Source organism: Malus sylvestris, chromosome 3, assembly GCF_916048215.2.
Source record: "Malus sylvestris chromosome 3, drMalSylv7.2, whole genome shotgun sequence".
NCBI lineage: Eukaryota > Viridiplantae > Streptophyta > Magnoliopsida > Rosales > Rosaceae > Malus > Malus sylvestris.
The window spans coordinates 31,324,901-31,351,456 of record NC_062262.1 but is presented as its reverse complement, the minus strand read 5'-3'; the positions used below and the strand labels follow the sequence as shown (position 1 = coordinate 31,351,456).

The following is a 26,556-nucleotide window of genomic DNA, read 5'->3' as shown; positions in this document are numbered from 1 at the left end:
CTTATTAGTTACTTCAAATTTTGCAATGTATAAGATTGTCATAATCTATTAGATATAGAGTACTTTCTGCACACGTCTTTTTCTTCTGCACATTCTTGTTCATTGTCGGTTTTTAACTGAATAAATCAAGAAAAATCAAGGAACAAAAATAAATAAGGATGTAGCGCCCTCCTATTAGTCATACTTTGATTTGAAGACAACTGAAAAATAGAGGAGCACTACTAGAGCGGCTTGTTTTTCATTTTGTAGGAGTAGGTGCTTGCTCTTTGTTGAGTTTGGCTTGGGGGAAGAGGGCATTTCCATCACGAAAGATTTAACCCGGCTTGAGGTTGCTTGCACAAAAAGAAATGTAGCAAAATAGGAAAATGCTCATTTCGATAATCATTTAATACTTTTGAGTCATGTTTAGGTTAGAGAGCTTAACAATTTAACTCTTTGATCATTTTTAATGTAATAATGCTCATATTGTATAATCGCTCACCAGAATCCTATGCTCAACCATTTGTTCCATTGGATTGTTGGTGAACCCATTTTTTCATTGGTAACATGACCATTTTATACACGAGAACCGCTAGAAAATAACTAAAAACGAGCCAAAGTTATAAACTTTTGAGAAGGAAAGCACTCCAAAAATTTCAATCCTTTTGAAAAATTTAAAGTGTAAATAATAATTCTCTTTAAGAAACCTAATTAAAATAATTAAATAGTGAAATCACCAGAATATCAAAACCTTCTATCATTTTGTTTTTGGATCCTTTTTTGACATCTGGAACTTAGAATCAAGTACAAAAGTTTACTAGCGGTGCTTTGTTATATAGGTTATCACTTTTTTGTTCAACCCTACCACGGCCAAGGTTCAAACCTTCTTTTTTAATGCAGATTAGTACAAAATATCTCATGTATTAAAAAAAAATTCTTTTTAAGGAAATACTCTTGAATATTTTTTATACTATTCACTTTTAACGAAAAGTTATATTTTTATTTTTTATGAATACTATTTATTTTATTTTTATCTGTCATTTTTCATAAAAATTAATTTTTTTTTGAATTTTTCTTTAATTTTTCTTAAACAAAAAAAATTACAAAAATCCAGCCTAACTATTTAGCTACTTTCCAACCAAGTGAAAAAAGGGTAAAAAAAATATAATAAACAATTTAAAAGAAAAAAAAAAGAGAAAGAATAATAAACAAGTCAAATCATTTCCTTTTTATTTTTCACGGAAACAAAAAACGCGTAATGTATTCGTAAACCGAGTGCTTGTTATGATTACTTCTTCGTCCTAGTGAGAGAAAGAAAGAAAGAAAACCCATCTCTCTCTCTCCCTCGCTGTCTCTCTCTTTCTCTGCAAAACCCTCATTGCGTATTCTGCAATCGACCTTCGAATGGCGAACAGTAATCTTCCCCGACGAATCATCAAGGTTCGCCCTTCAATCTTCTTCTCGATCCCTCTTTTAATTTACCTCTGATCGCTCTGTTTGCGTCCCCTGAAACGAAAATTTAAACTTTTAATTGCCTTTTTTTTGTGTTAATTTCATCGAATATTTTCTGTGATTTGTGCCTGAAAAGATTCGATCTTATTCATTTTTGTATTGAGTTTCGTAGCGACGAAATGGGGATTAGGGTTTCGAGGGTTTGATTTTTGGGTAATTTTTTAACAATTTTTGCTTTTTTGTATTTGATCCCGAAGGAAACTCAACGTCTGCTCAGTGAACCTGGTAAGTGATTCACCTTTTCCCCATTGATTATTTGGAGCTTGAATTTGAAATTATGCTTAAAATTCGTTTCATTTGTCTACAAGTTTGTTTCATAGAGAAATTCAAAACAAATGAGAGTTTGATAGTTGTTTTTAGGCTTAAGTATAATATAAATATGCTAATTTTGTTGGGGTTTTATTTGTAAAGGGTGTTATGCGGTTTACTTATTACTTTATACGGTGATTTGTGGTTTCAGCACCGGGGATTAGTGCTTCACCGTCAGAAGAGAACATGCGATACTTCAATGTGATGATCCTTGGCCCAACACAATCTCCTTATGAAGGTATATATAACTGAACTGAATGCTTTGTGGAATATGTTATCTACGAAATCTATACCTGGTTGGTTATTATTGTTAATCTTTTACTTGTTTGAGGAAATTTCCTAGAAGGAGTCTATAGAAGTTTGATTGTTTGAAATTTCTTTTATTTTATGCACATAAATTCATAAGTTTGAGCTGTACATTGGGAGTGCAAGCTTGATAGAACTCTGCTTGTGGGAATGATGACTTATTGTGTCTGCATTGTTGAATGTATGTGTTTGTGTTGTTTTATGTGAAAGTGAGCTGAACAAATTAAGGACTTTGTTGTTTGTCAGAGTATATCTGAGGAATAATTAGGAGGCTGGATCGTTTTGTTGAGCCATATAGGGGTTAGCGAAGGTTGTCTATCTTTGAGATCTGTCTTTAGTCTTGGGTACAAAAAGAGTATCCTGTCCATTTCAGTAATTAATGTAGCAATGGAGTGCCCTGGGATTACTTTGTGTTGAGAGGGCATAATCGTATCTCCCTTGCATTTCTAATGGAAGTATATATATGAAGTGAACTATCAGTGGATGCATGCAGCTAGACCATGTCATGGAGCTACTAGAGATTTTTGCAATATTCTGAAGGACTGAGCACAACAAACAGGAATGCTTTGGATTCAGTTGCAATGGATGGCTAGGGAGAGATCATGCTACTCAGAAAGGCAGGCTAATTGAGATGATGTAGCAATCAGCCCTATAATTGGGGAAAGTTATATCTCACCTGGACAAATTTGTATGTCGTTCATACGGTGGGAAAGTGTAGTCCATTTATGTACTGCCTGTCTGTCTAATATGTGTTCATTGGCCTGTTAGAGGGGTATAGCATTGACGGCACACAACAGAGTGTCAAGTACAATAAACCAAGCTAGATTATTGATCATAGCCTTTCTAGCCAATCACTACTCCACTATTTTACATCTGTGTGAAGTGGCAGTCCACTTTGCTTTGCTTTGAGCTTGAGAGAAATGATAGTAGTTTATTTGTTCTTATATGTTGCTATATTTGCCACTTGGTTACTACGTATTATATTCTTTGTCAGAAACATAAATATCAGATGTCAGTTTCGGAAATGTAATATGGGTTAACATGGCTCCTTTTTCTTGTTACTCCTACGCTTTCTTTTCCATCACTTACCATCGTAATTTGTAGATTTAACATGATATGTTTTGTTTCTATTTAGGAGGAGTCTTCAAGTTGGAACTCTTTTTGCCTGAAGAATACCCAATGGCAGCTCCAAAGGTACTTTGATTTGAAGTCAGTATAACACAATCCCTACTCAAAGATTGAGGGAGAGTATGAAATGAAACATTGCTGTGTATAGGAGCGCTTTTAATTCTTGATTCAGATGTCTGGATTATACAGTTATTTGATAAATGGGTTTTATCTTCACAATTCTTGTTCCTCCTTTGTGATAGATTTCATCACAGTTTTGTTTTATTTGTATGATTCTCTTGTCGTGCAATTTGATGGGATTTAATGTTGTTCCGTGCTTTTTTCGGTTATGTGTGGTTTTTGCCCACAATGGCTGTAGTGTGTTTTGTGAACTGTTCTGAAACAGGGTAGTCTTTTAAAGCAGATATTGTTTTTACCAAGGAGAAATTATTGTTTGGTATGTGTATATATAATGCATATGGGGTGGATCTTTAGGATCTCAGAGGGCAATTCTTAAAGTTGCAAAAGATAAGGGAGTTAAAGAACTGAAGTTATTTGGCTTTTAGGAATAAATATTATCTTTTATATTACACTTTTTTTCACTAATGTGATTCTTATCGTTGATGATTTATGATAGAAATTTCCATAGGTTAATAGTTGTACTTGGATGGTTTTTCTTAGATAAAAAAACTATTCTAAGAACTGTCTACATATTTTCACCTTTACTAGCAAATGTTGTCAATTGAAGCATGCTCACATAGGTGAAATTTTCGTAGTGTGCAGTTGAATAATCAGCTGGCCTTTCCACAGAATGCCAACATGGTACACGAAACTGTTAAAGACTTCCTAAGGCAACTGGGCTGTCATTGTTTATTAACTTTGCGAATGTGTCAGGACGTGGTTTTGGTCCTGCAGTTTAAGGCTCCACTTTTTCTACATTAAGCATGCCCCCCTGGCATTTTAACATTCCTTACTTATGTGTATCAAGTAATCATTTGTTTTTCCGTTGTATCAGGTTCGATTTCTCACCAAAATTTATCATCCTAACATTGACAAGGTAGGCTGTGGTGTGCATATGTATTTTTTTTCCCCTTCCTTTCACTTTCGAAGGTTCCCCAAATAATTTAATGCCTTTTATGCACGGCTTTGTTAATCAGCTGGGAAGGATATGCCTTGATATATTGAAAGACAAGTGGAGTCCTGCTCTCCAGATCCGAACTGTACTTTTGAGGTATATGCTTTCATATTGTCTTTGTAATATGCTATACCTGTTCTGTGATCAAAACAAAACAAAACAAAACAAAACATCAGTGTAGATCACCGGTTAAAATATCACAATAAATTATGTGTTCCATAATGTAATAAATTTTGGCATAGTTCATACACCTGTAACGTGGAGCTTGTGCAGCTGCTATTCCATTTCTACTGCTTTATTCTTATACAAGCACTGCATAATTTGGGAAATGTTTTAATGTGATGTATGGTTCTATCCTTCCAAGTAAAATTGAAACTGAATAATTGGCAATGTTGCTATCATTTTCTTCTAGTATTCAGGCACTGTTGAGTGCCCCAAACCCCGACGACCCGCTCTCAGAGAACATCGCAAAGCATTGGAAATCAAATGAGGCTGAAGCTGTTGAAACAGGTGTGTTTCTTATTACTGTTTTTTCCCCAGCTTGCATATTACTCGAATATCAATTAAAAAGCGTTGAAGCTAATGCGTTCTTCCTTGATCCCATCCCCGCAGCCAAGGAATGGACCCGTTTATATGCAAGCGGTGTGTAATGACATGGTGAAAACTTTATCCTTCCCTAAAATAACATTAATGCAATGTACGCTATTCGCTGTCATTTTTAAAATGAAAATTCGGAAGAATTGATGTTTGAAATATTGGAAGTTTAATGTTCACAAGCTACCATTTGTTGCCTGAAAACTTGTTCCATCTCTTTCGGAAGCTCGTCTGTGAACTTGTATGATCAAGGATTAAGGTATTTTCTATCTCCACTCTCAAACGACCACTGTGGGGGTTTGTTATAGGCACTTCAAAATATGGATTTCTGGCAATGAATATTGTGAATAATTATTTACTAATTTTCTTTCTCGTTTTGCTTTGTTTTGAAGAATTGTATTCCCGGTTGGTTATGACAATTTTTGGTTGAATTGTATTTGGTTGCTTGGATTACTTTGGATTGGATTGAATATTGAATAACTCGTAAGTTTCAATGTACGTTTGAATAATTAGGAAAACTAATTAAAATTGTTTGAAAACTTTGAGTTTTAACGTTAAAGACAAAATAAAAGATAAAGTGAATAATACCATGATTGATTTTTTAGTGTAAAAATGTGGTTTTTTCGTTAAAGTAAACAGTATAGGAATCTTTTATAAATACGTAAGAAGTTAAAAAGAGTGAAAAAGCGTTCAACACCCCTGTTTCAACATGGATTCGTATTGGGTCTGGATCTAACGGATTCCATGGACTGATGTTGTGTGTACGCTTTGTACTTCTTTAAGTTCCGCCCACCAACATACCAAAAAAGAGAAAAAAGAGTTAACTTAGCTCTTCCATGGGGGAGCAGGTCTTCTTCAATTCACTTCGTGGTTGATTTACGAAATTTAGATTTATCGTTTGAACCGTTAGTATTATAAACCACTTTCTAAAGATTATCTCAGTAAGGAATCATTAAAATACGAGGTTGTATAGTCATCAAATTATATAGAAACAAATGGACCTATTCAGTTAAGCTAAAATCATATATCTATTTGCTACAGTTGCTTGAATAAATAATCTTAATTTTAATTATTTTTTTATAAATAAAATCTTTACAGATTGGTTTATAGTATAAATAATTCTTATTATAAATACAAAATTCCATAAAAGAAACTAAGGAAGAACTCCTCTTCAATCTTCAAGGAGTGAAGCTCCTCTCGTATCCAAAACATGAAAACACCACAAAACGACATGGTTTTCAAGAAATCTGATTAGATCACAAGGAAATCTAACCTCCAGCCCCGACATGATCCTGAACATCACAATATTATAAATATATACTAATCAACTAACTTGTAATACAAGTAATCTAAGTCACATATTTTACAAAATTTAGCCGAACAGAATCCTAAACGGATTCCTACGCTTGATACGGAATGAGGATTTTTTATAAAAATTTCAGGAATCTTTTAATTATATCTATTCATCGTACATCGTATAGTTATTTTAATTTTTATATTTAAAAATAAACATAAATAGTACTTGATGAAAACTAATCGCACAATTTATAATGAACAGACATAATTAAAATATCATATTGACCCTCACAAAGAGAATCCTCCTTCTTGATACTTTCGCTGCTGCCCTTTTTACAGCCCTACAATGTAGGATAGAGATACGTCACGCGTAGGGTACCTACCCCACAAACAAATAGCCATACCATGTACGAACCATCCATCCGTCCTTCAGTTCCGTGTTTCACTTTGGATTCCTCTCCCTTCTGCCACTGCCCCCTTCACTGTGCAGCCCCACGCGCCTCTCTCAACTTTATTCTTGTTTTTGTTTTTCGTGTTTTGTTTTTAGTGTTCGCATCAGTTTTTTTTTTTTTTGAACAAACGATATTATCTATACTAAAGAGAAGAGAATATGCTTAACCTCACAATGTACTAGCAATAATGTGGTTCAAATTTACCTTTAATGATAATCGAACCTAAGACCTCTCATTTACAAGTGAAGAGAAATATCACTAGACTGTAGTACTAAATAACCTCATTAGTTCTTTAAAAGTACAACATTTTACTTTTAAAGCATTATTTTTCTCTACAAATATTGTAGTTCAAACCATTATATTTTTTTTTTCACTTCGTATTATAGTTTAATAGTATTCTTCTTCATTTGTACATGATATGTTTTAAATTCGATTCTTGCTAAAATAAAATTTAAATCACATTATTACTAGTTCATTGTGAGGTTAAGTCCATCTCCCCATCTCCCTTATTATAGATAATATCATTTGTTCAAACTATTATTATTATTTATATTTATTTAAAAATTATCTCTGAAAACTTTGTTTCGATAAAAAAAGTTGAAATTTAATAATGGAGAACATTATTTATACTATAAATTTAGTTGATTTTACGTATAAATGATAAAAAAATCTATAAACCAAATGAATTATATTGAAAATGATCCAAAAGATGATCTAAAAAAAGAACGCTTCAAATTATGATGTTTATACGGTAAGATGATGATCATTGTCATAAAATGATGAATGACTCGACACATATAAGAAGTCAAATATTATCTAAACAGATTAGATTTTTTTTTTTTATACAAATACATCCATTTAACTGTGCTTTCTAAAATCAATTTTAATCTCATTTTACTAACTCAAAAATTACCACTTATTTTATGAAATGCTTCATTTCTTTGTCCTTTTTTACGACAAAGATTTAATTTAATTAATAAAAAATCACTAATAATAATTTATGAGCACTTGAGCAAAGTGGTCAGCCGGCCGTTTGACCGCTGGTGACGCACCGACCGGGGAGTTCCAGAGTTTTGACGGTTGAATTTATAACTGCAAATCACCACCAAACTCAAGTGTCTCTCATCTACTCACTTGTCTTGTCTTATTTAACTCTTATTATTTCGATACGACCGAATGAATAGTGTTCATACCACATATGTCCCCCCAGGAGGCCGATCCTCGTGTCTATTTATCATATATTGTACGTTTAGTTTTCGTTATGAATTATTTATATTTAATTTAAAATAAAAGTATTTAAAATGATTTATGGTCATACGATTACGATGAACAAATATAATTTGACGATCCTTAAGATTCTTACAAAGGTGATCCGAAGAGAATCGTCATTCATATGTCCCTCTCCTCACTTACAGTTCTTTCTTCTTCTTAATTTTCTTACAAAATTCAAGATAATATTATCAAACAAAAAATTATTCTAATGTAACTATGTAAGTGACATAAAACAAATCAAGTAATACTTTTTTGGCTTATTAATTGTTATTTAGTTTCAGTTTATCTATTGAAATTGATTTTGTCCCACTTTATTTTTGAAACTGACATTTTCAACATTTTCACCATACTATTCCATTAAATAACGGTTTAACTCAAGGGTGTTTTAGACTTTCTACATATCTGTTTATCCCTAATTTATACACTAAACCAAGCTCAACTCCCTTTTTGACAATTGTAATTCGAACCCTATGAGTTAGAACCTTTTAAAAAATATTAACTCAATCAACAGAAAAACCCCATGAGCATTTTTGCTCACCACAAAAAACTTTGGTGTATGCTCACCATACATCTAATTATTTGTCATGTGTCATTTCATATAATCTTGGTTAATTTTTTCCAAAATTGAAAAAATAACATTTATTGTGAAAGTTAACTAGAGTTTAAGTTAAAATGCACGTGATAGATGATTAGATATATGCTCGTGTATAGTAGACATACACCATAATTTCTGATGGTGAGCAAAAATGATTCCTGATTATAATAAGGGCAAGTTGTAATTTACCACTGAATGTAAAGATAGAGCCCCTCCCTAATCACAATCAGTGCCTCACAAAACATAATAATCAATCAAATCTTGTTTAGAAAGTAAAGTTAAAAGGGCATTAGGCCTACTTAGTGCGGTGGTCGCCGTCAGCGCCAGCCACCCAACCGCCCACGCACACATTTGATATTAGCACCCACCACCAGGTGAACAATTTATAATTAGACTGATGAGTTAGGTAATTAGGTGTGTGTATTGAGTAGTATTGGTTTTTTTTTTCTTCACCAAAAACTGATTTACTTTAAAATTAAGCAGCAACAAAGTGTTTGGTAAAAATAAAATATACTGTTTATTTTAAAAGTAATGGCTTCCAAACAGTAACTTTTAAAAGTAGCCTATAAGTTATTTTAAAAACTGCTTTAATAAAAAGTGGATTTGAGTCTTTAGAATATTTTTAATTCATGCGATAAGCTCATTAATTTTAAACAATGACATTATTTATCTTTTTAGACTACTTTTTATATTGACAACATTTTTAAAAATATAGTTTATCAAACGCTCAATTGTTTTATTTTGCAGCTAATTATTCTTAAAGCACAGCATAAGCAATTTATTAAAAAAAGACACAACAATCCAAAACTAGCCCTTAATTCACCGTCATTGTACAATGACGTTTTTAATTGATGATGTAATGCGATGTATGATATTTTTATATGTAACATTATATTAATGAATTCATATGTTACGTGACAATAAACATACTATGTATGATTTTTTTCTTCTATTTAACATTATGTCTTAATACAACCAATTAGTGGTTGGCTAAAAAAAGGGACAAAGATAAAAATCCAACAATGCCCTTCAAAGCATATTTGGTTAGGCCAAAACAATGTATATGGCATTTTGCACTTCAATTTGAATTCCTCTTTCTTATAAATTTAAGTAGTTTAAGATACTGCATTGTCGCATTTTACGTGAAGGCAAATGGATAACACTAAAAAACTAAGCGTGTACACCATGTGTAAGATGTTAACACTAACGAAGGAGTACATGCTTCTTTTTTTTGAATACAATGATATATTTACACTAACAAGAAATTTGAATCAAGCAACAAACATGGCCAGTCATAATGATTTAGCATTAAACTCACTATTCAAGAAAGTCGAATCTAAAATCTCTCAATTACAAATAAAGAAGAATACGACAATTAATAGATTGCTAAATGTTAACACAAAACAGAAGCAGATTCATAACATTGCATGACAGAATGACGAGAGATATCTAAAAGTGACCGTTGATGGCATGTTGTTACTATTGTGTGCGAAATTTATGCACTAAAGGTGGGGAATCAAGTTGAGAAAGAAAAGGGTATTGAATTGAATAGTTTCAACCACCAAGCCCATCCATCTTAATAAGAATACCAACCTCCATTAAACCCCACATTTACTTTATCCCTTCTGCTACCAAGTCAACAATTCCCATTTGGGAAACCCCCCATTAAACTAATGCGACCAAATCGGTCACCACCTATACTCACAACGCGGTTACTTACTGCTCTCTGCCAAATCAATTCCGTCTAAATTTCTATGATTCTTCGGAGTATATGTTAAGAGTTTTTCACCGTTTGGGTCTTTGATAAAAAATTTCAAAATATAAGATGTTTCGAAGCACCGTAACATTTTTAGACTAACAGATCTCACCTCACCACCTTTTGTTGGCAGCTAGTCAGGACTAGCATTAAGACTAATATGTTGATTAATAATACTTCCCTGAATTCTTGAATTTTGCTAATTAACACTAGCATGTGTGCATCCCTAGATTGTTGACAAATTAAACTAGAGGCATATGAGGTAAGAGCTTGGTTGGAGGTGCCTCTGGAAAAGCTAAAAGTGTTTTTCCATTGCTACAAGCACTTATGACTACGCTTTTCCGGAAAAAAAAAAAACATAAATGTACTAGGTCATAAAGGCGCGTTTTGGGGAAGCACATCCAAATTCAATGTAATTCTATAAAAGCACTTGTAGCAAAAACGCTTTTGAGCGGAACATGCACATTAACTCAAGGACATGATTGGATCGTTTCAGATGCAGATTCAAAGTGGGAGAAGAACATGATACAGAATTGAACCAATGTAGAGTGAGAAACAAGAAGAGAAAAGTAGAAATTTTTATTGTCGAATAATTGGTTTGAGAAGGAAACAACAATAACAACATATCCATCCTTCATTCACAAACCCAGTAAGCACCCACCACACATCCCAATCTCCCCCGTGACTTCCATTCTTTTTCTGTATATATCATCACATATATACATGTACAGATGATCCTCTTCTACATCCAGCCACCCATCTCTCTCTCCTCTCCCCCTCTCTCCATACCTATCTACCTCTCTCTCCCTCTCTCACCGACTTTCGTTCCTCCCTCTCAAATAAAACTAAAAGCAAATTTAACGATTGTACACAGTTTCATTTTTTTTTTCTGGAAGTGAGGATCCAGGAACCAGACCGGGCTACATGGGAATGAAAAATGAATAAAGTTCGAAGATATTCCAAACCAAAATGGGAGAGAATGAGGGCACAGGAGAAAGGAGGAACACAGTGGAGCCAGAGAGCAATGAGGAATGAATGAATAAATGAAGACTGAACAAGGAACTAAGCTACCTCTCTGGGATCCACTGGCATTGGCTGCTAATGAAATTATTTGGTGATTCCGATTGTGTATCAGGTATCCGGTAATCCTTATGTGATGGGAGGCGGAACGGAAGGGGAGTTCCTAACAAACTGGGGTGCCGGGCAGCAACGGGAAAAACTCAAAAATATGGCTGAGAAGCAGAATTACAGTACAGTCCTGAGTTCTAAAAGCTATAATGCCTGACCGAGTGTTCCAACATATCGCGACTGGGGCGCACCATTTCCTTCACTCGGCTCCCATTTTTGTAAATCTTGAATGTTGGTACAATCCTCACATTTTCGCTGTTTGCAACTGCTGCGTTTTCTTCAATGTCAACCTATGATCCATGACCGTAACAAGTATAAAAAAAATTGTTCTCTAAAAGTACTTTAGTAGCAATCACAGGTGCATGCAAACTTCAGTCAAACTAGTATATGATAAACATCGATCAGCAATTTTACCTTGAGGAAATTTATGGATGGGTAGCGACCACAAAGCGTGTCCAGAAAAGGTGATATTTGCTTGCATTGCAAATCAGAGGCGGCTTTGAAATGGACCACGGAGACACCTGTAAATGCAAATTTTTAGGCACTTGTGCAATGATGCAGGTGTAGAAATTATAAGGTGACAGAAGTACAGATGGGAAGGCCTACCTGGTAAAGATATCGCAGCTCTGAACTGCTCAAGACCTAATATTTCTTCCACTTCACCGCCAAACTTCAAATTAGAAACTTCTTCCTCACGGGATTTTTTTAATGCAATTTGAGCATGAAACAAAGATTCAGCAACTTCATTGTCATCAGGGAGCAACCTTCTCAAGACCTCATAATCTTTTAAAGCCTCTATCCATCTTTCTAGCTGCAATACACAAAAAACTAACGGACTAAATTGCAGTCTCTTAAAAGAAAAATATATGAACGGAAAGAAACGAAAATGAAGAGGTTTAGACATGCATTTACCTTGCTGTTGGAGGCAGCCCTTCGGAGAAGGGCTTTTGTGTAATTATGTTTAATACATAGGGCCTGGTTGCAGTCTTCAATGGATCGCTCCCACATCCCAAGTTTAAACCAACAAGCCGCTCTGTTGCAATAGAGAACAGAGTTTGAAGGATCAAGCCTCAGACCTTCTCCATATGCTGCGCAAGCTTCTGTGAACCTTTCGGACTTGAAGAGATCATTGCCACGGGCACGAGCTCTCATAACCAAGCGCACATTACTTAGCAGCACTGCAGCTTCAATGTTTCGGGAATCAATCTGTCCTGCTTTCTCAGCAGCAGTAACTGCATTCTCAAACCTGCAACACATCCATCATCTATTCTCACTCTCCACAAAACCCTTAACCATATTATTTCAGATGAAGCCTAAATTCTTTGAACTCACCTTCCAAATGCCAATTCAATTTGGGCCAAGACAAAGTTAGTGTAAGCTTCAGAAAGCATCCCAAAGAACTTAGATTGTGAAAGGTCGGAATGAGTGTCTAATCTAGGTGTATTCAATACGACTGATTCAGCGTCATCAATTTGGTGGAGCTTCAGAAGCGCTTCCGCTCTACACATAGAGAGCTGTAAATTCAATTTGAACAAGTTCAGCATTTTGCTTATCTTTCCACTAAATCAAATAATACAAATCCACGTATACAAAACTTAAAAAAACCTCAGGAATCAATATTTACCTGAGGAGAAGAGTCAGCTCCGGAAGCAATAGTAGAATCGCATTCCCTCAATACACTTCTCCAATCTCCTACACGACGGGAATCTGTACATCTTTTTAGATGCTTCTCTACTGCCTGCAATTTCTGTAACTCAGCTGGATCTGGCTGCAGCCCGGGAAAACAAAGGTGTCTCCGGGCATTCTCGACCTGCCCTAACCTGCAATAAATAGAATTAAGTCAAGTAAATTTCCTGCTACATTAAGCCGGAGAGATACATCAAAATTCAGTCCACGTACAGTTCTATAAACCAGCAAAGACTGGATTCTAAGAATGTAAAACAACACGAACCCAGAAAGTTTGAAAGTCCACCGAAAAACTCTAAAGAAGGTTCCAAGAAGCTTTAGATATCGAGGAGTTAGCAAAATGCAATACAACTATTCACACTTACCCAATTCAACCAAAAACTAGATCGAATCATGAAGTAAAAGCAACATACAAGAAGGTAGTAAAAGCAAACAAGAAAACACAGAAGAACCATTCAATGAATCCGAATCGAAAGGGCAAACCACAGCAGATCCCAACACCAAGCAAGTAGGCATTCTCAACAATGTTGACCAACTAATTAACAAGATTAACTCTAACCAATTCACTAATCACATCAGCTTTAGAAAAAAATAACTGAGCTTTATTGCTTTACATCCCAATAACTCACCTAAGAAACAGAGACCCCAAACGCTGGTGAGCTCTGCCATAACTGGGATCCAACCTCACCGCCTCCTCACATTCCCTCACCGCCTCCGTCAGCCGTCCTAGACCCGTCAATGCTGCCGCCCGGTTACTCCGGTAGGCGGCATTGGCCGGAGACAATGCAATCGCCTGATCGTACAAGCTCAAAGCCTCTGCGAAATGGCCTCTTCTGTACTGCTCATTCCCAGCTCTCTTCACCTCTTCTGGATCCACACTCGCCGTTGTTCTCTTCAACAAGTCTCCGCTGCAGCCGGTACCCCTCGAACTCACGGCGCTCGCCCTCGAACTCAGGGAACTCGCTGCCTCACTGCCGCCGCCTTTAGCAGCCTGACCGCCCCGCATTATGCTCCCATGACCATAATTCCCCGTACCCGAACCCAAAACGTCGGTTCTGGAGCTCCGGTTCGGGACCATACCCGTTTTTAAGAATTTCCCAGATGGGCATATGTTCCCCGTGGGCAAAACACTGGGCGGCGGAGAGCTCACGGAGCTCTGACCCGAGTATATAAGCGGGTGGGTGGAACACATTGTATGACCCGGTTTGAAACTGCGGGTGTTTCCAGCGGATCGGGCGCTATCTGCAGCTGTGGGACTGCTCTCGCTAGAGCCGGAGAGCTCGCCGGAGTGGTTGTTGGGGGCTGAATCGGCCCGTCTGGCAACTGGGTTGGGCCCATTTCGGCCGGAAACCGATCCGGATGAGCTGGAACTACTGCTTGTAGCAGTGGCGATGCCGCCGCTCTGGCGAGTCCGAAGAGGCGAAACGGGCGAACCTAAATCGAGTTCTCGGAAATCGGGCTTGTTGGCTTCGCAACTCAGCGAGTCACGGAATCGATCGTTAAGCGAGTCTAGGCCGAGCTGCTCCGAAATGGGCTTCCCGGAATGCGACATTTCCGAAAACAACAGCAAAGCTCGTATCTTTTTTCCGATTTTCTCTCTCTCAATCTGTAAATTTCTGTTCTTTCTTTCTGGGCCGTCGTCTTCCTCAGCAATGTGTGGCAGTGAAGCTGTTCCGAGAAGAAGAACAATGACTGCTGGCAGATACAGACGCAGAAAACCCCAGAAGCAGCAGAAGGAGAAGAAGAGATTCTGATGAAGACATTAAGGGGTAGAGAGAGAGAGAGAGACAAAGAGGGGGGAAAGAGAAGCCGAGATGGGGATCTCGTGATATGAAAGAAGGAAGCAAAGAATGAATGCGAAGTCCTCTTTTAGAAAACGAGAGAGAGGAGAGAGAAGGAGAGAGAGAGAGAGAGAGAGAGAGAGAGAGAGAGAGAGAGAGAAGTTTTTTATTGCTTGTTTTTTCTTTCTTCCCTTTCACCTGCTCCTTCACGAGACACGCTTTGAGGTTTTCTCTCCTCTTCTCCTCTTGTTGTATTTTTATTCTATTTTTCCTTTTTCTTTTCTCAATCTATAATTCTAAATTATTTTTTTTCTTCACTGAGCGTGGTAATGTACATCATTCTGTTTATTATTGTTAGATGAATATAAATTTTAATATTTATGTCAGTTCATTATACAGATTTTAAAATTTAAACTCATTCAACAACGATAACTATTAAAGTATAAGTATTACAGAATGCTAAATAAAAATATTTTCGAAAACAAACTCAAAGAATGGTGACACCTAAGCATATTATTGGGGGTCTCTCTTTTTCATTACCTTCACTTTCGTTTTCTCTTTTGTGAATAAATTGATTGACTTTCATATTGGTTAAGGCTAATTATGTGCTATTTGTACTCGTGCATAATTTGCTTTAAGGCATGAAATTAAAAAGTGACAACGTATCTTAGTAAAGTGCAAGCTTATTCACCAATTCATTTTTCTTTGAGAAATGATTTACAAAACCGAGGTTTATTTAATTAACTAGCTCTTAATTTAATCGTATATCTCTGTATAATGTTGAAAGGATGTAATAAAACGACGAGTGTAATAAGTGTAGGGTAAGGTGCACAAATTACATCAAGGCTTTGTCTAACTTTCATACTGGTACATTGCATCTATTTTTTGGTTGTTGCCTTGTAGTTTTAAAATTGTAGGGCCATAAATGTTTTCTAATTCATTAAACAGATCTCAAAAATTAAATTCATCTAATAATGATACAGTGATAAATAGAATGATAAGCATCACCATCACTTAAGGATGGTGAGTAAAAATATTCCATTTCTTATGTATGATACTCTTATGTGGACTTCTAAAATATTTTTTTTATTTGATTGTGATAAAGAACATTATTGATAATGTCATATTCGAGATGTGATGCATAAAATGTTGTAAAATGTAATTTCACAAAAGAAAGTACAACATATAAGTGAGTGATTCTATTTGTAACGTAAATTAGGTTTTTTGCGAAGAAAATTTCACAAATTATGTGTTGTTATGTTAATTCAAGTTGAAGACAATATTGATTTTAGACCAATTAGTAGTGAGCTGCTGGTTTATCTCTACTAGATTTTGATATGATATCAAAGTGGGTTAAACCCCAAACATGTACTACCAAGAGGTTAAATGCAAGTTAGACTAATTAGTAGTGAGCCGATCATCTATTTCTCTAAAATCTTAACGTGATATCAATCTATCAGAACATGCTAATTGTTTTATATGAAGGCCAACTCATTCAAATAGTTAATAGAATGTTCGATGTTGGGTCAATCAAATCCCTAAATAGTAAATATATTGGGCGAGCAAGTGATTAAGTGCAAGTTGAAAACATTATAGTGTAAGAAACTTAGAACCAATTAGTAGCAGATTATTGGTCCGTCTTTAAAAAACTCTTGACACTAATGATGTTAATATTAATATTCAGTATAACCATGCACATAGTTGGTTAGTTATGAATTATAATTACATATAGTAAACGTAGTCAATCATGATGAAATACCATATATGTGTCAACCTCTTGAAGAAGATAATAGAAAGAATAATAAATAAATAAATAAGTAAATAAAAACAAAACACAAAACCAAACAAAAGAGAAGGCTAATGGTCCCTTGACCACGTTGGAGCTCAATCCTTTGTCACTACTATTAACAATGACCATGAATTCATTGGTGTCACTACTTACACCTAACTACCATTTATTTTTCATTTTCATAATCTCGCTACAAAAAATAATTTACTTGAAATAAATTTACTGTTATTAACTTTCGTCTAATAATACAATATTATCTATAATTTTATTTTGTATGATATTATATTTTTAAACTGAAATTTATACGATGAAAATCCGATTCATGTAAGTTGATCCGATCAGTTTGATATTGCTACTTATCTTAGATTCTTGTACCCTCCAGATTTTTTACCTTTTTTTTTTTTTTTTTTTTTTTGGGAAACTGATTTTTTACTTTCTTACGCAAGCCAGAGAGCCAACACAACAGAAGATTAATAACTGCTCCAAAAGTCCGAAACTACCCTCCATTACTCTCACTTATTTCACATTTTTACCCTTTCTGTTGGGCTGCCACCTGGTTGCCTATTTTTTTCCCTCTTCGATAAGCCCGAGAAAAAAACACAGTTAGAATAGTGGATAACGGCGAAGCAAGGGCATTATGGAGAACAAGCTATGGATATAGGGGTGTTTAAGTAATTTTCGGAGGGTCTGGACAGAGGTAGCTGGCCATGTGCACTGTGCAGGAGAGAGTGGCGTGCCAGCTGGCGCATTCAGGGAAAACCTTGAGCCAAACAGTAGCGTCCAGCTAAGCAACCTAACGGTGGGATTTGACGTCGTTTAGTACGATGCCGGAGAATATGCCTATGACATAGCTACAGGGTCGTTTTCGGGGAGTGAGGATTTTCGCCGAATTTTTTTTGTGAGGGTTATGAGAATTCTCAAATTATATTCGTTCATCGTATATCGTGTGGTAAAAAATTATTGTAAATTTTTTATTTAAAATTAAATATAAATAATACGTGACGAAAATTAACTGCACGATGCACAATAAACGAATGTAATTAAAAGATTTCTAGAATCCTGGCAAAAAAGATCGGGCGTGGGATGGTGACAGCAGAGTAGGAGGCCATCATCCGTAGTGACGACGTTACAGAAAAGAAGGAGAATGATGACCAGGCGATCTATTTCTTGCCAGGTAGGCTACATGATAACATGGCATGCATACATTCGGTGTTCATCACGAATCCAAAGATTTTTGTATTTTTGTTTTCATAATTTTAGGATTTATCCGACTACGACGAATCGAAAAACCTTCAACGAGTTTTGGTTCTGTTTTTTATGTTCGAAGAGGTTTTAAGTTCAATTTTTATTGAATGAGTTTTAATTGTATTTTCAATGTTCAAAGAGGTTTTAATGTCAAATGAAAATAAATTTGATTCGGACATTGATAGTCAAACACGTAATGTAGAAAAGGTGTCAAATTAGAAAATAACAAAAAAACTACTAATAAGGTAGTCGAAGAATTCTAATTTTTCTTTGTAATCCTAACACAGCCGTTTTACTAACTAATGTGTTATAATTTATATTAGAAAATTAGAAAAAGAATTCTAAATTTTCTTCGTAACCCTAATTTATATTAGTGATTGAGTTATACTTCATAATAATTAGTAACACAACGACAAGATACTACTGTCACATTGAAAAAATTTCAAAGTTTGAATTCCCTAACTTGTCCAAAAGTGGGGAAAAAAAGAAGAAAAACTAATGTGCAACAAGTGGTACGTGGCCACATGAGCAGGTAAGGTGCATGTGTGGCACCACTGAGGCACACGCTCTGTTGTGAGCTGTGATCCACTAAAATGTTGAACAAGAAATTATAGCGAGAGTATTTTGCATGCAAATTGTAAAACGTCTTAAAATATATCTTAAACACGCATAAAATACACTTTGTTTTGTATATATAAACACATTTAAAAAAAATTATAAACAAGCCCCTTAGTAATATGGTATAATGATATTTCTCTTCACTTATAAGTGAGAGGTCTTAGATTTTATTCTCGCCAAATACGAATTTGAACCACATTATTGCTAACTCATTGTGAGATTTCATTTTTTTAATATAGATATCATCGCTTGTTAAAAAAATTATAAACAAAACTAAATAAAAAGAGGAAAATACCTTTTAAATATATCAAAATGGTGTGTGACAATATTTTCCAACTCCACGGTCGTATTTTCAGATGCAATTGTCACATGCCTTTTTGCAAAATATATTTTTCTTTTCCCACTCAATTAACTTCTAAATTTGACCAAACTAACAGCTCATTTTTTATTTTATTTTTGTAAATCCTATATAGGAAGATACTGAGTCTTCCTATGTAAGTAGTCATTCTTCTCACAAACAAATCACAATTTTACAAATATGAAAACTCTAATTTTGAAATTTTAATGCATAATTTTGTGTATGTGTCAATTGTAATTTGCATTTATGTAAACAGATTTAACTTGTTGCATGTAAAGAATCAAATATTGTTCCTTAATATATATAAACTACTTAGATCTTTGGGTTTTTTATTTTCAGAGTACACAACGTGCGTTGGCACAATTTTAGAAGAACAAAAACAGACAATAAAAAATAACTCAAATGAGTGCTGAACTAAAGGCCTTTTATTTTAGTAAAAAAATTTGCATTTAAATCTTTTCACTTTTTCAAATGATAGTAATGGTATCAACTCATATGTCGGTGGAATAAAAATAAAATATAAATTATCTTTCGGAGAGATGGTCGAGTGGTTGATAACTTCGGTCTTGAAAACTAGTATAGTTCGTGTCATTTTTACACACACACACACACAAAAGAAAGAATGTTAATGCTTTTAAGTAGGAATTAATAATGAAAAATAGAAAATATAATGTTCAAGGCATTACAGATCTTTTTTTGTGTGTAAGAAAATAGCACGTGTCATGTAAAAAGGTGAAACGGTCCAAATACAAAAATTAGTACAAAGATTACTAACATTTCTCTTTCTATGAATACATTAATTCAGTCACAAAGATGGTTTGGCCTCTTTCCATTTCTTCATTGGTTTGCTTATTATTTACATTTGGTATCCTTTGATTTATATGTTACGAATGCGAGGTTATTATATAAAAGGAAAACTAATGAAAATGGCTTGAAACTTTGAGTTTTAATGATAAGGACAAAATAAAGGGTAAAGTGAATAGTACCAGGATTGACTTTTTAGTGTAAAAATATGGTTTTTCGTTAAAGTGAACAGTACCGGGTGCTTTTCGTTAAAGTTCCCATATATAAATGCATGGCTTCGTCATGATTCCTGGTTGAATACTTGTATTGAACTCCATTTTCTAATGTTGCACTCTTTGCTTTATTCCCAAGAAAACAAAAACATACTATATCCATGTAGTTGTAGACTTGTAGTGCAACATATCAAGATAAAATGAAAACCTCACCCCAAAAAAAGGAAAAGTTGTGCTTTCTCCTTTTATAATTGAAGATTGCGATTGGTTTCATAAAAAGGAATGACAATGGAAATGGATGAGTAACGTAATCAAGTAAGACATGGAATCGGAAAAAGTAACGATGTAACTATAAGGTCGAAAGCTGACTAAAAAAATCAACTTAATCAGAAATCGTTTGATAAAGTTGTCTAAATTTAAGCGTTTAACTTAACCGAGGTGCGCTGCTTTTTCAAAAGTTTTTTGTCAAACCGACTTCTATTTCCAGGGCCGGTCCTAAGGGTAGCCTAAGTAGGCGCCCGCCTAAGGCTCCCACTTCGGAAGGGCTCCCAAAAAAATTTTATATCTTGTAATTAACATATAAATACAAAAAAAAAAAAGTAAGAAATATCATAATTCATTTGTTAATGCAGTGGAAATGTTGGCTTCATTTTTTTTTTGGGTTTTGAGTTTCAAACACGAAGCTGCCTTTCAGTTACTATATTTTTCTTAATTTTTCTTGTTTTTCAAATTTACTGCCAATCCATCTGTCCAAATGCATATAAAGTTATAAAACTCAAGTCTCTTTGCAATCTTTTTTCTTTCAACTTCTCATTCTCTCAATTTCTATTGAATGTTTAAACCAACTTCCTATTCTCTCCATTTCTATTGAATGTTTAAACCAACTATCATATGGTCTTAAAGATTGTACTTTAAGGTAATCAAAAATTTGAATTTTATATTTTTCTTTTCAATAACTTTTTATTCAATGGATTATTTTAATATTCAATTCGTTAGTGTGATGTTGATTTTAGATGAAAAAAACACAAGAAAAACAATTGGCGTTGAATTTATTGTACTCGTCAATCAAGTTTTATTGTTATTTACTCTCGTGATCATCAAGTTTTATTGTTCTTCACTCTCAATCTTAGACTCTTGAATGCAAACATTTAGTACATTTGTGTCTAAAAACGTGAATTGTGTAATGTTTAAATAATGTTTGTATATTTATTTTATTTTGATATTAATTTTTAATGATCTTTGATGTGCAAATAGAACTTTTTATGTATTTAGCGAATTCTTTTTTATACAAAGGACCAGAGATCAAAGAATTTTAGGGCCGCACTTCGAATACTCCCCTAGGACCCCCAAATTTTCAGGATCGGCCCTGTCTATTTCAGTCTATGCTGGACCGAGTGAATACCAATAATCAAGTGTTCAGTCAACTGGAGGAATACATCGCTTTAGCGTGGGAGCATTAGCCGATTTGGTACATCAATACATGTTCCTATGCCCATTCCAATCTTGAGCTTATAGTTATTCCATTGTCTTTGGATATGGTGAAGCTTTTCCATTCATCTATCATAGTATATAATGAGCGTAAACTCCTTTTTTTTTCCCGATGAATTAAATCTTTGCATTACCATCATATGAAAAATAAAAAGTAAAGACGAGCCATTTTCTAATGGCATCTATAAGATAGTTCCATGCCGATGTTCTTGCACCGACAAGCAGTCCTGTCTCAATCCAACGGCTTGCATTATCTTGAAGGCCTCCATGTTAATTACTTTTTTGTGTTAAAAAAATGGTTGATTAACTTGATTACCTCCAATTCCAATGTGTGTATAGACTTTTGGATATTTTAAGCACTCTCACAAAGTGGATTCGAAAAGGGTGAAGAGAAATGCTAAAGATATTTTCTCAAAAGTATGATTCTTTATAGTACTTTTTCTCATTTCATATTTTGGTCACAATGTTTTATAATGTTAGCACGAAAAATAACATTAAACTCTGAGGTGATAAAGAATTTATAAAAAATTCTCATTTTAAGAGAGTCTACTAAGCATCTCTCAAGGGTGAAAACTGAAAAATAAAGTAGGGCATTTACAATTTCTAGGCAATCTAATTTTTGTTTGTTTGAAAACTATAGAATAAAAAGGAGTTTAATTATAAAACTAATATAATTATATCTTCTGGGGAAGGTTCAATACATAATGTACAAAGCCCAAAGATGCATCCTCATAGGGCATTGCATTTCAATATTTATATATTTACTTAGAATCCTCTTTGCTTTTCCCAATTCAAATAATCATATGGTCCATAAGATTAAGTTACCAAGTAAAGCATCTTCTATTTGTAGCTACCATAGCCTTTTATATTACAAGGTAACTTAAAATAATAAAGATGAAGACACACTTCCGAAACAAAAACATTTAGGTGGCAACGTCACAAATCATTCATAGAAAATCATGCAGATAAATGAAAATGCATGATAACGCAAAATAAATTCCAGACATCATCATCTGGACTCTTCTATGTTATGTTAAAAATTAAAATACGTACACACCGTCACGTGATAGGTTTCAAACACTACATCATCTCTCTATCGATCACACAATTGGGGTTGAGCCGGCCATGAGAGTGGAGGACTTTGATCTCATTTTATGGGCCAGGAATGCTCGTGGTTTTGGTGCTAGATGTCTCCTTCTTTGTGTCCAAAACATTAATGGATGTAAACAAACGTCTTCCTCCATTCCCCCCTCCGTACACACAAAACTTTTGTATTATATAAACCGGCCAGCTAAACTAATTGGCTTGACCATGTTCCCACATTTAGTGTGCTCATATGGGGTCTTAATTGGGTGGCCTCTTGCCACATTTTGATGACAGTTCGAACCAACTGCATCCCACCCAACCAGTAGGCCGATAAGAAAGACCATCACTTATGTCGGTACGTACGCAGGGTAGGGCTCGATTCCTCTTCGTTCCTGCTTCAGCTCATGTTTACTAACTTCATTCCTTACCCTCGTCGTTCTCATTTTACCTAATGCAAGGATCCTTCATTTTTTTCAAAACTGTCTTGGTAGAAATAAACAATTTTGACCGTATAAATGTAACCCTAATATGTATTCACTTTGAACTTTATTTACAATTAAAAAGTAAAATAGTATCATGTTATCCACGTAATTGATAACTAAACTAAACTATAGAGAATGTTTTAGTTACATATTACTATGATATATTGAAACGTGAAAAACTTAAGATGCTCTGATGCATAAAACAGGTCAAAACATACTAGAAAATCTCCATTAATCACTTAATGAGTACATTATCTTGTAACTTTATTTTAGTTATACTTTCTTTCCGGACGTAGTATTAAGTTTGAATCGCTCTCCGGTGAATTGCATAAAGCATATATACAGTAAAATAACTGTACAAGTGCATATATAGTTACCGCAGCACACTTTTCACCCAATTCAACTTTGTTTCGTAGGACAAAACAACAAACATATGTGCATGCGCATGCTCTTTTTCAATCTTACTGTTTCAGTCACCTGATTAAATCCATTATTTTCGAGCCCTCAGTTCTCGAATAATTTGCCTCTCTTTATACTGACCATTCAATTTAGTTGACCGTTGGGACATAATTAAATACCTAAACCAGCAAACAATACTCAATATGAATATTCCCATCAGTCTTTCATTAACTATCCTAACTCCTAAGCATATTATTAATAATTAATCCCATTTGACTAGTACAGATTCGGGTGTGTGGCTTCAATGGCATGAGTGTTTGAGCTGTTTGATTAATTTTCACAACTGTTTAGATTTTTTTATTTATAATCTTAGCCATTCATTTATGCATCATTTAATTTTACATAGTATTGAAGAAATTTCCTCATTAACTACATACATATAAACGCACACAACTTTTAAGGGGAGGGATTCCCATATTTTAATAAAAATAGGAACTAATTATGGGACTCACTCTACATCAAATTTTGACGATTTGAACCGTCTATTTTTCAAGTTGCACCTCATAAATCATTAGCCAAATCATAAATATTTGAGGCATCTAATTGAGTTCAAAGAAATTGATAAATACTATGTATTAAGAAACATTGAAATCTCATCGTGACAATTAAATATGCAAATGGGGTTGCATTGAATTGAATTTTTGCAAAGAAAATCTATGAATTTAGACTTACAAAATATATGATTCAGACTGTTGAAATTCAATATAGATTGAGTCCTCCAACTAATTCCTATATATTTTTTTTAAATGGAGATCTTTTTCTTAGAGAACTTGTAAAGATAGTAGATACACGTCAACATATATGTGCATGTGACTCCACTAGATTGGTTAGATCTGGCATGCCCATTTGGAGTAAAAGAACGAGGAAAAGGATACCTCTTTGACTCAATCAACTTCTTATGATGGACTAGGATTACGAGTTATGAGTGATTTAATTAAAGAAAGTTGAGGGCACATTTGAATTTGTCTTTCACTGTTAAAGTGGATGATGTGCATCCTTAAATATGACTTTATATGTGGTCATGGCTCATGACTGGGTGGATCAATCACAAGATCCTCTTCGGATCCTTTGGGTAATAATCGGGATTCGTAAATCGTATTCGTTCATTGTACGGTCAGTTTTTATCAGGTAATATTTGTATTTAATTTTAAATAAAAATATTTAAAATGATTTCTGACCGTACGATATACGATGAACGAATATGATTCACGGATCCCCGAGATTATCAAATCGTGTCCATTCATCGTACATCGTGCAGTAAAAAATCATTTTAAATACTTTTATTTAAAATTAAACATGAATAGTATCTGACGAAAACTAACCGCACGATATACGATGAACAAATACGATTTGAGGATCCTCGAGATCCTCACAAAGAGGATCCAGAGAGGATCCTTGTTCATTACAAATTATCAACTAAGTAACATGCATGTGAGCAATATGAGCACCAACTTTTATCTTAATATTTTGAGACAAACTGATGTAGCAGATCTCCATGTAACACGATGTTTAACAGTTTTATGGATCAGTGTAATTTTGTGGTTTCCGATGAGATCGGATGAGTGCTTGAAGTCTACTCATTGTTTTATGATTAGTGATGCTTTATTGTAATATGTTTAGATATGGTTCTTAAGGACCTTTTTATACTGAGTTCTTCTTGATATGTATTTAGAATACCCTTTTATCAATGAATGAAATATTGTACTTTTCTTAAAGAAAAATTGATGTAGCAGATAACATATATAACAATCATTTATGTGTGTTTAATGAGTAACTTATAGAACGAACCCAAATATGAACAAATGAAACAGAGCACAATAGTCGAACATACATTGTTAACCACATCTTATAATATGAACTTTTTCGGGACGTGATGAAAAAATTATAGTGAGTTTGGTGGGTCTAAATACATTACTCATGGTTGAAAATTGAAAGTAAATCTTGTTGGAATGTTTTTTAAAATTCTGTTTTGTTGTTATAATTCTTACTTTTTCACTTTTATTCCTTGGGAGTCTTGTCTTAGACCCACCTCATCTAAACCAAAGCGATGCCTTGCCTTGCAAGTGCTCGCAAAGAAGTTGCACTCATTTGAAGCATAGTACCAAACCGGCCGTTTGACTTGAGTGCCATAACAATTAATTGATCACTCAGTGATGCCAACGTAAATAAATTAATTTAGAATGCAAGTTGATCCAAGCTAAACCTTAATTTATAGGGTACATGAATATGAAATATATATTCACGTATAAATTTTTTACAATGCACCATTAGATCTTTAACGTTACGATGAGATTGAACTCGTTCTATGTAAGTTGCTCTCCTGAAAGACGAGTGAAGTTTTTGAAGTAACAAATGATATTTATTTAAAAATTTTAACATTACATCAAACACTTTCGCAAGATACAAATCTCAATATGATTGCAAAAGCAACAACCTAAAATGGCTAAACTAAAACAAACTAAACTTGTACAAACAACTAAAACACCCACAACACCAAAATTTACCATAATATATATCCCAATCCACATATCCCAGAACAACCACAACCCTAGATTATGAAAATTGACAACACAGAGAAAAAGAGGATTTAATTAATTACTGGCCACGATCACATGCTAAATATTAGTCCCACTTAGTCATATGCACCGGATGGGAACTATAGAATAAGGGTGTCACCGTTGTAGCAACTAGCAAGCACCCCACAAGACTACAGCTACGAGATGGGCCTGCTAAGCATTTTCCCAATCAAATATAACATAACATGTTCTTGTGACAATCACAAGAGGAGAAAAGGACAATGGCACCATATGATTGGGAACATAAAACCCACAAATGGAAAGGTGTTCTTGTATGATGTAATGGTTATCAATTTGGAAGGAGGAAAACTAAGTGGAATATGTCATGCTAGCTCATTAGAAAAATTAAAATGTATCATCAATATGTAAGTAATTATTATGAGGTTGAACTGCATCACTTAACGGTTAGTTGATTCCACTGTAGTACTAGTTTGAGAGTGAAACCAATTCAACTTAGACCACACCCACCCATAGGTCGACTTAGTAATCTATCTTAGCATGATGTACATTGAATTGGCTAATAGAACATTG

At 34.4% G+C, this 26,556-nt stretch overlaps 2 protein-coding genes across 2 annotated transcripts; one reads left to right on the top strand and one right to left on the bottom strand.

Moving 5' to 3' along the window:
* The first annotated feature begins 1,250 nt into the window (after positions 1–1,250).
* On the top strand, positions 1,251–5,146 carry LOC126615012 (ubiquitin-conjugating enzyme E2 36). The gene is made up of 8 exons (XM_050282728.1): positions 1,251–1,419; positions 1,689–1,716; positions 1,952–2,038; positions 3,242–3,300; positions 4,229–4,270; positions 4,371–4,444; positions 4,761–4,858; positions 4,961–5,146. Exons 1-8 carry the CDS (start codon positions 1,384–1,386, stop codon positions 4,996–4,998), a joined length of 462 nt encoding a protein of 153 aa, XP_050138685.1. The 5' UTR covers positions 1,251–1,383; the 3' UTR covers positions 4,999–5,146.
* A 5,728-nt stretch (positions 5,147–10,874) lies between these two features.
* On the bottom strand, positions 10,875–15,119 carry LOC126615010 (TPR repeat-containing thioredoxin TTL1-like). Its single transcript, XM_050282726.1, has 7 exons — positions 13,757–15,119; positions 13,066–13,261; positions 12,774–12,955; positions 12,354–12,687; positions 12,048–12,252; positions 11,856–11,962; positions 10,875–11,731 (listed from the first exon to the last, which is right to left on the bottom strand). Exons 1-7 carry the CDS (start codon positions 14,677–14,679, stop codon positions 11,579–11,581), a joined length of 2,100 nt encoding a protein of 699 aa, XP_050138683.1. The 5' UTR covers positions 14,680–15,119; the 3' UTR covers positions 10,875–11,578.
* Between the last annotated feature and the right edge of the window lie 11,437 nt (positions 15,120–26,556).

What these genes read in the sequence shown, in the direction of transcription:
- LOC126615012 (XM_050282728.1), top strand. Translation starts at nt 1,384, where the DNA reads ATGGCGAACAGTAATCTTCCCCGACGAATCATCAAG. An exon ending in ACGTCTGCTCAGTGAACCTG is followed by an intron (nt 1,717 to 1,951) that starts GTAAGTGATTCA and finishes TTGTGGTTTCAG; the next exon opens with CACCGGGGATTAGTGCTTCA. An exon ending in ATCATCCTAACATTGACAAG is followed by an intron (nt 4,271 to 4,370) that starts GTAGGCTGTGGT and finishes TTTGTTAATCAG; the next exon opens with CTGGGAAGGATATGCCTTGA.
- LOC126615010 (XM_050282726.1), bottom strand. Translation starts at nt 14,679, where the DNA reads ATGTCGCATTCCGGGAAGCCCATTTCGGAGCAGCTCGGCCTAGACTCG. An exon ending in GAGCTGACTCTTCTCCTCAG is followed by an intron (nt 12,956 to 13,065) that starts GTAAATATTGAT and finishes TTGAATTTACAG; the next exon opens with CTCTCTATGTGTAGAGCGGA. An exon ending in CATCCATAAATTTCCTCAAG is followed by an intron (nt 11,732 to 11,855) that starts GTAAAATTGCTG and finishes CATGGATCATAG; the next exon opens with GTTGACATTGAAGAAAACGC.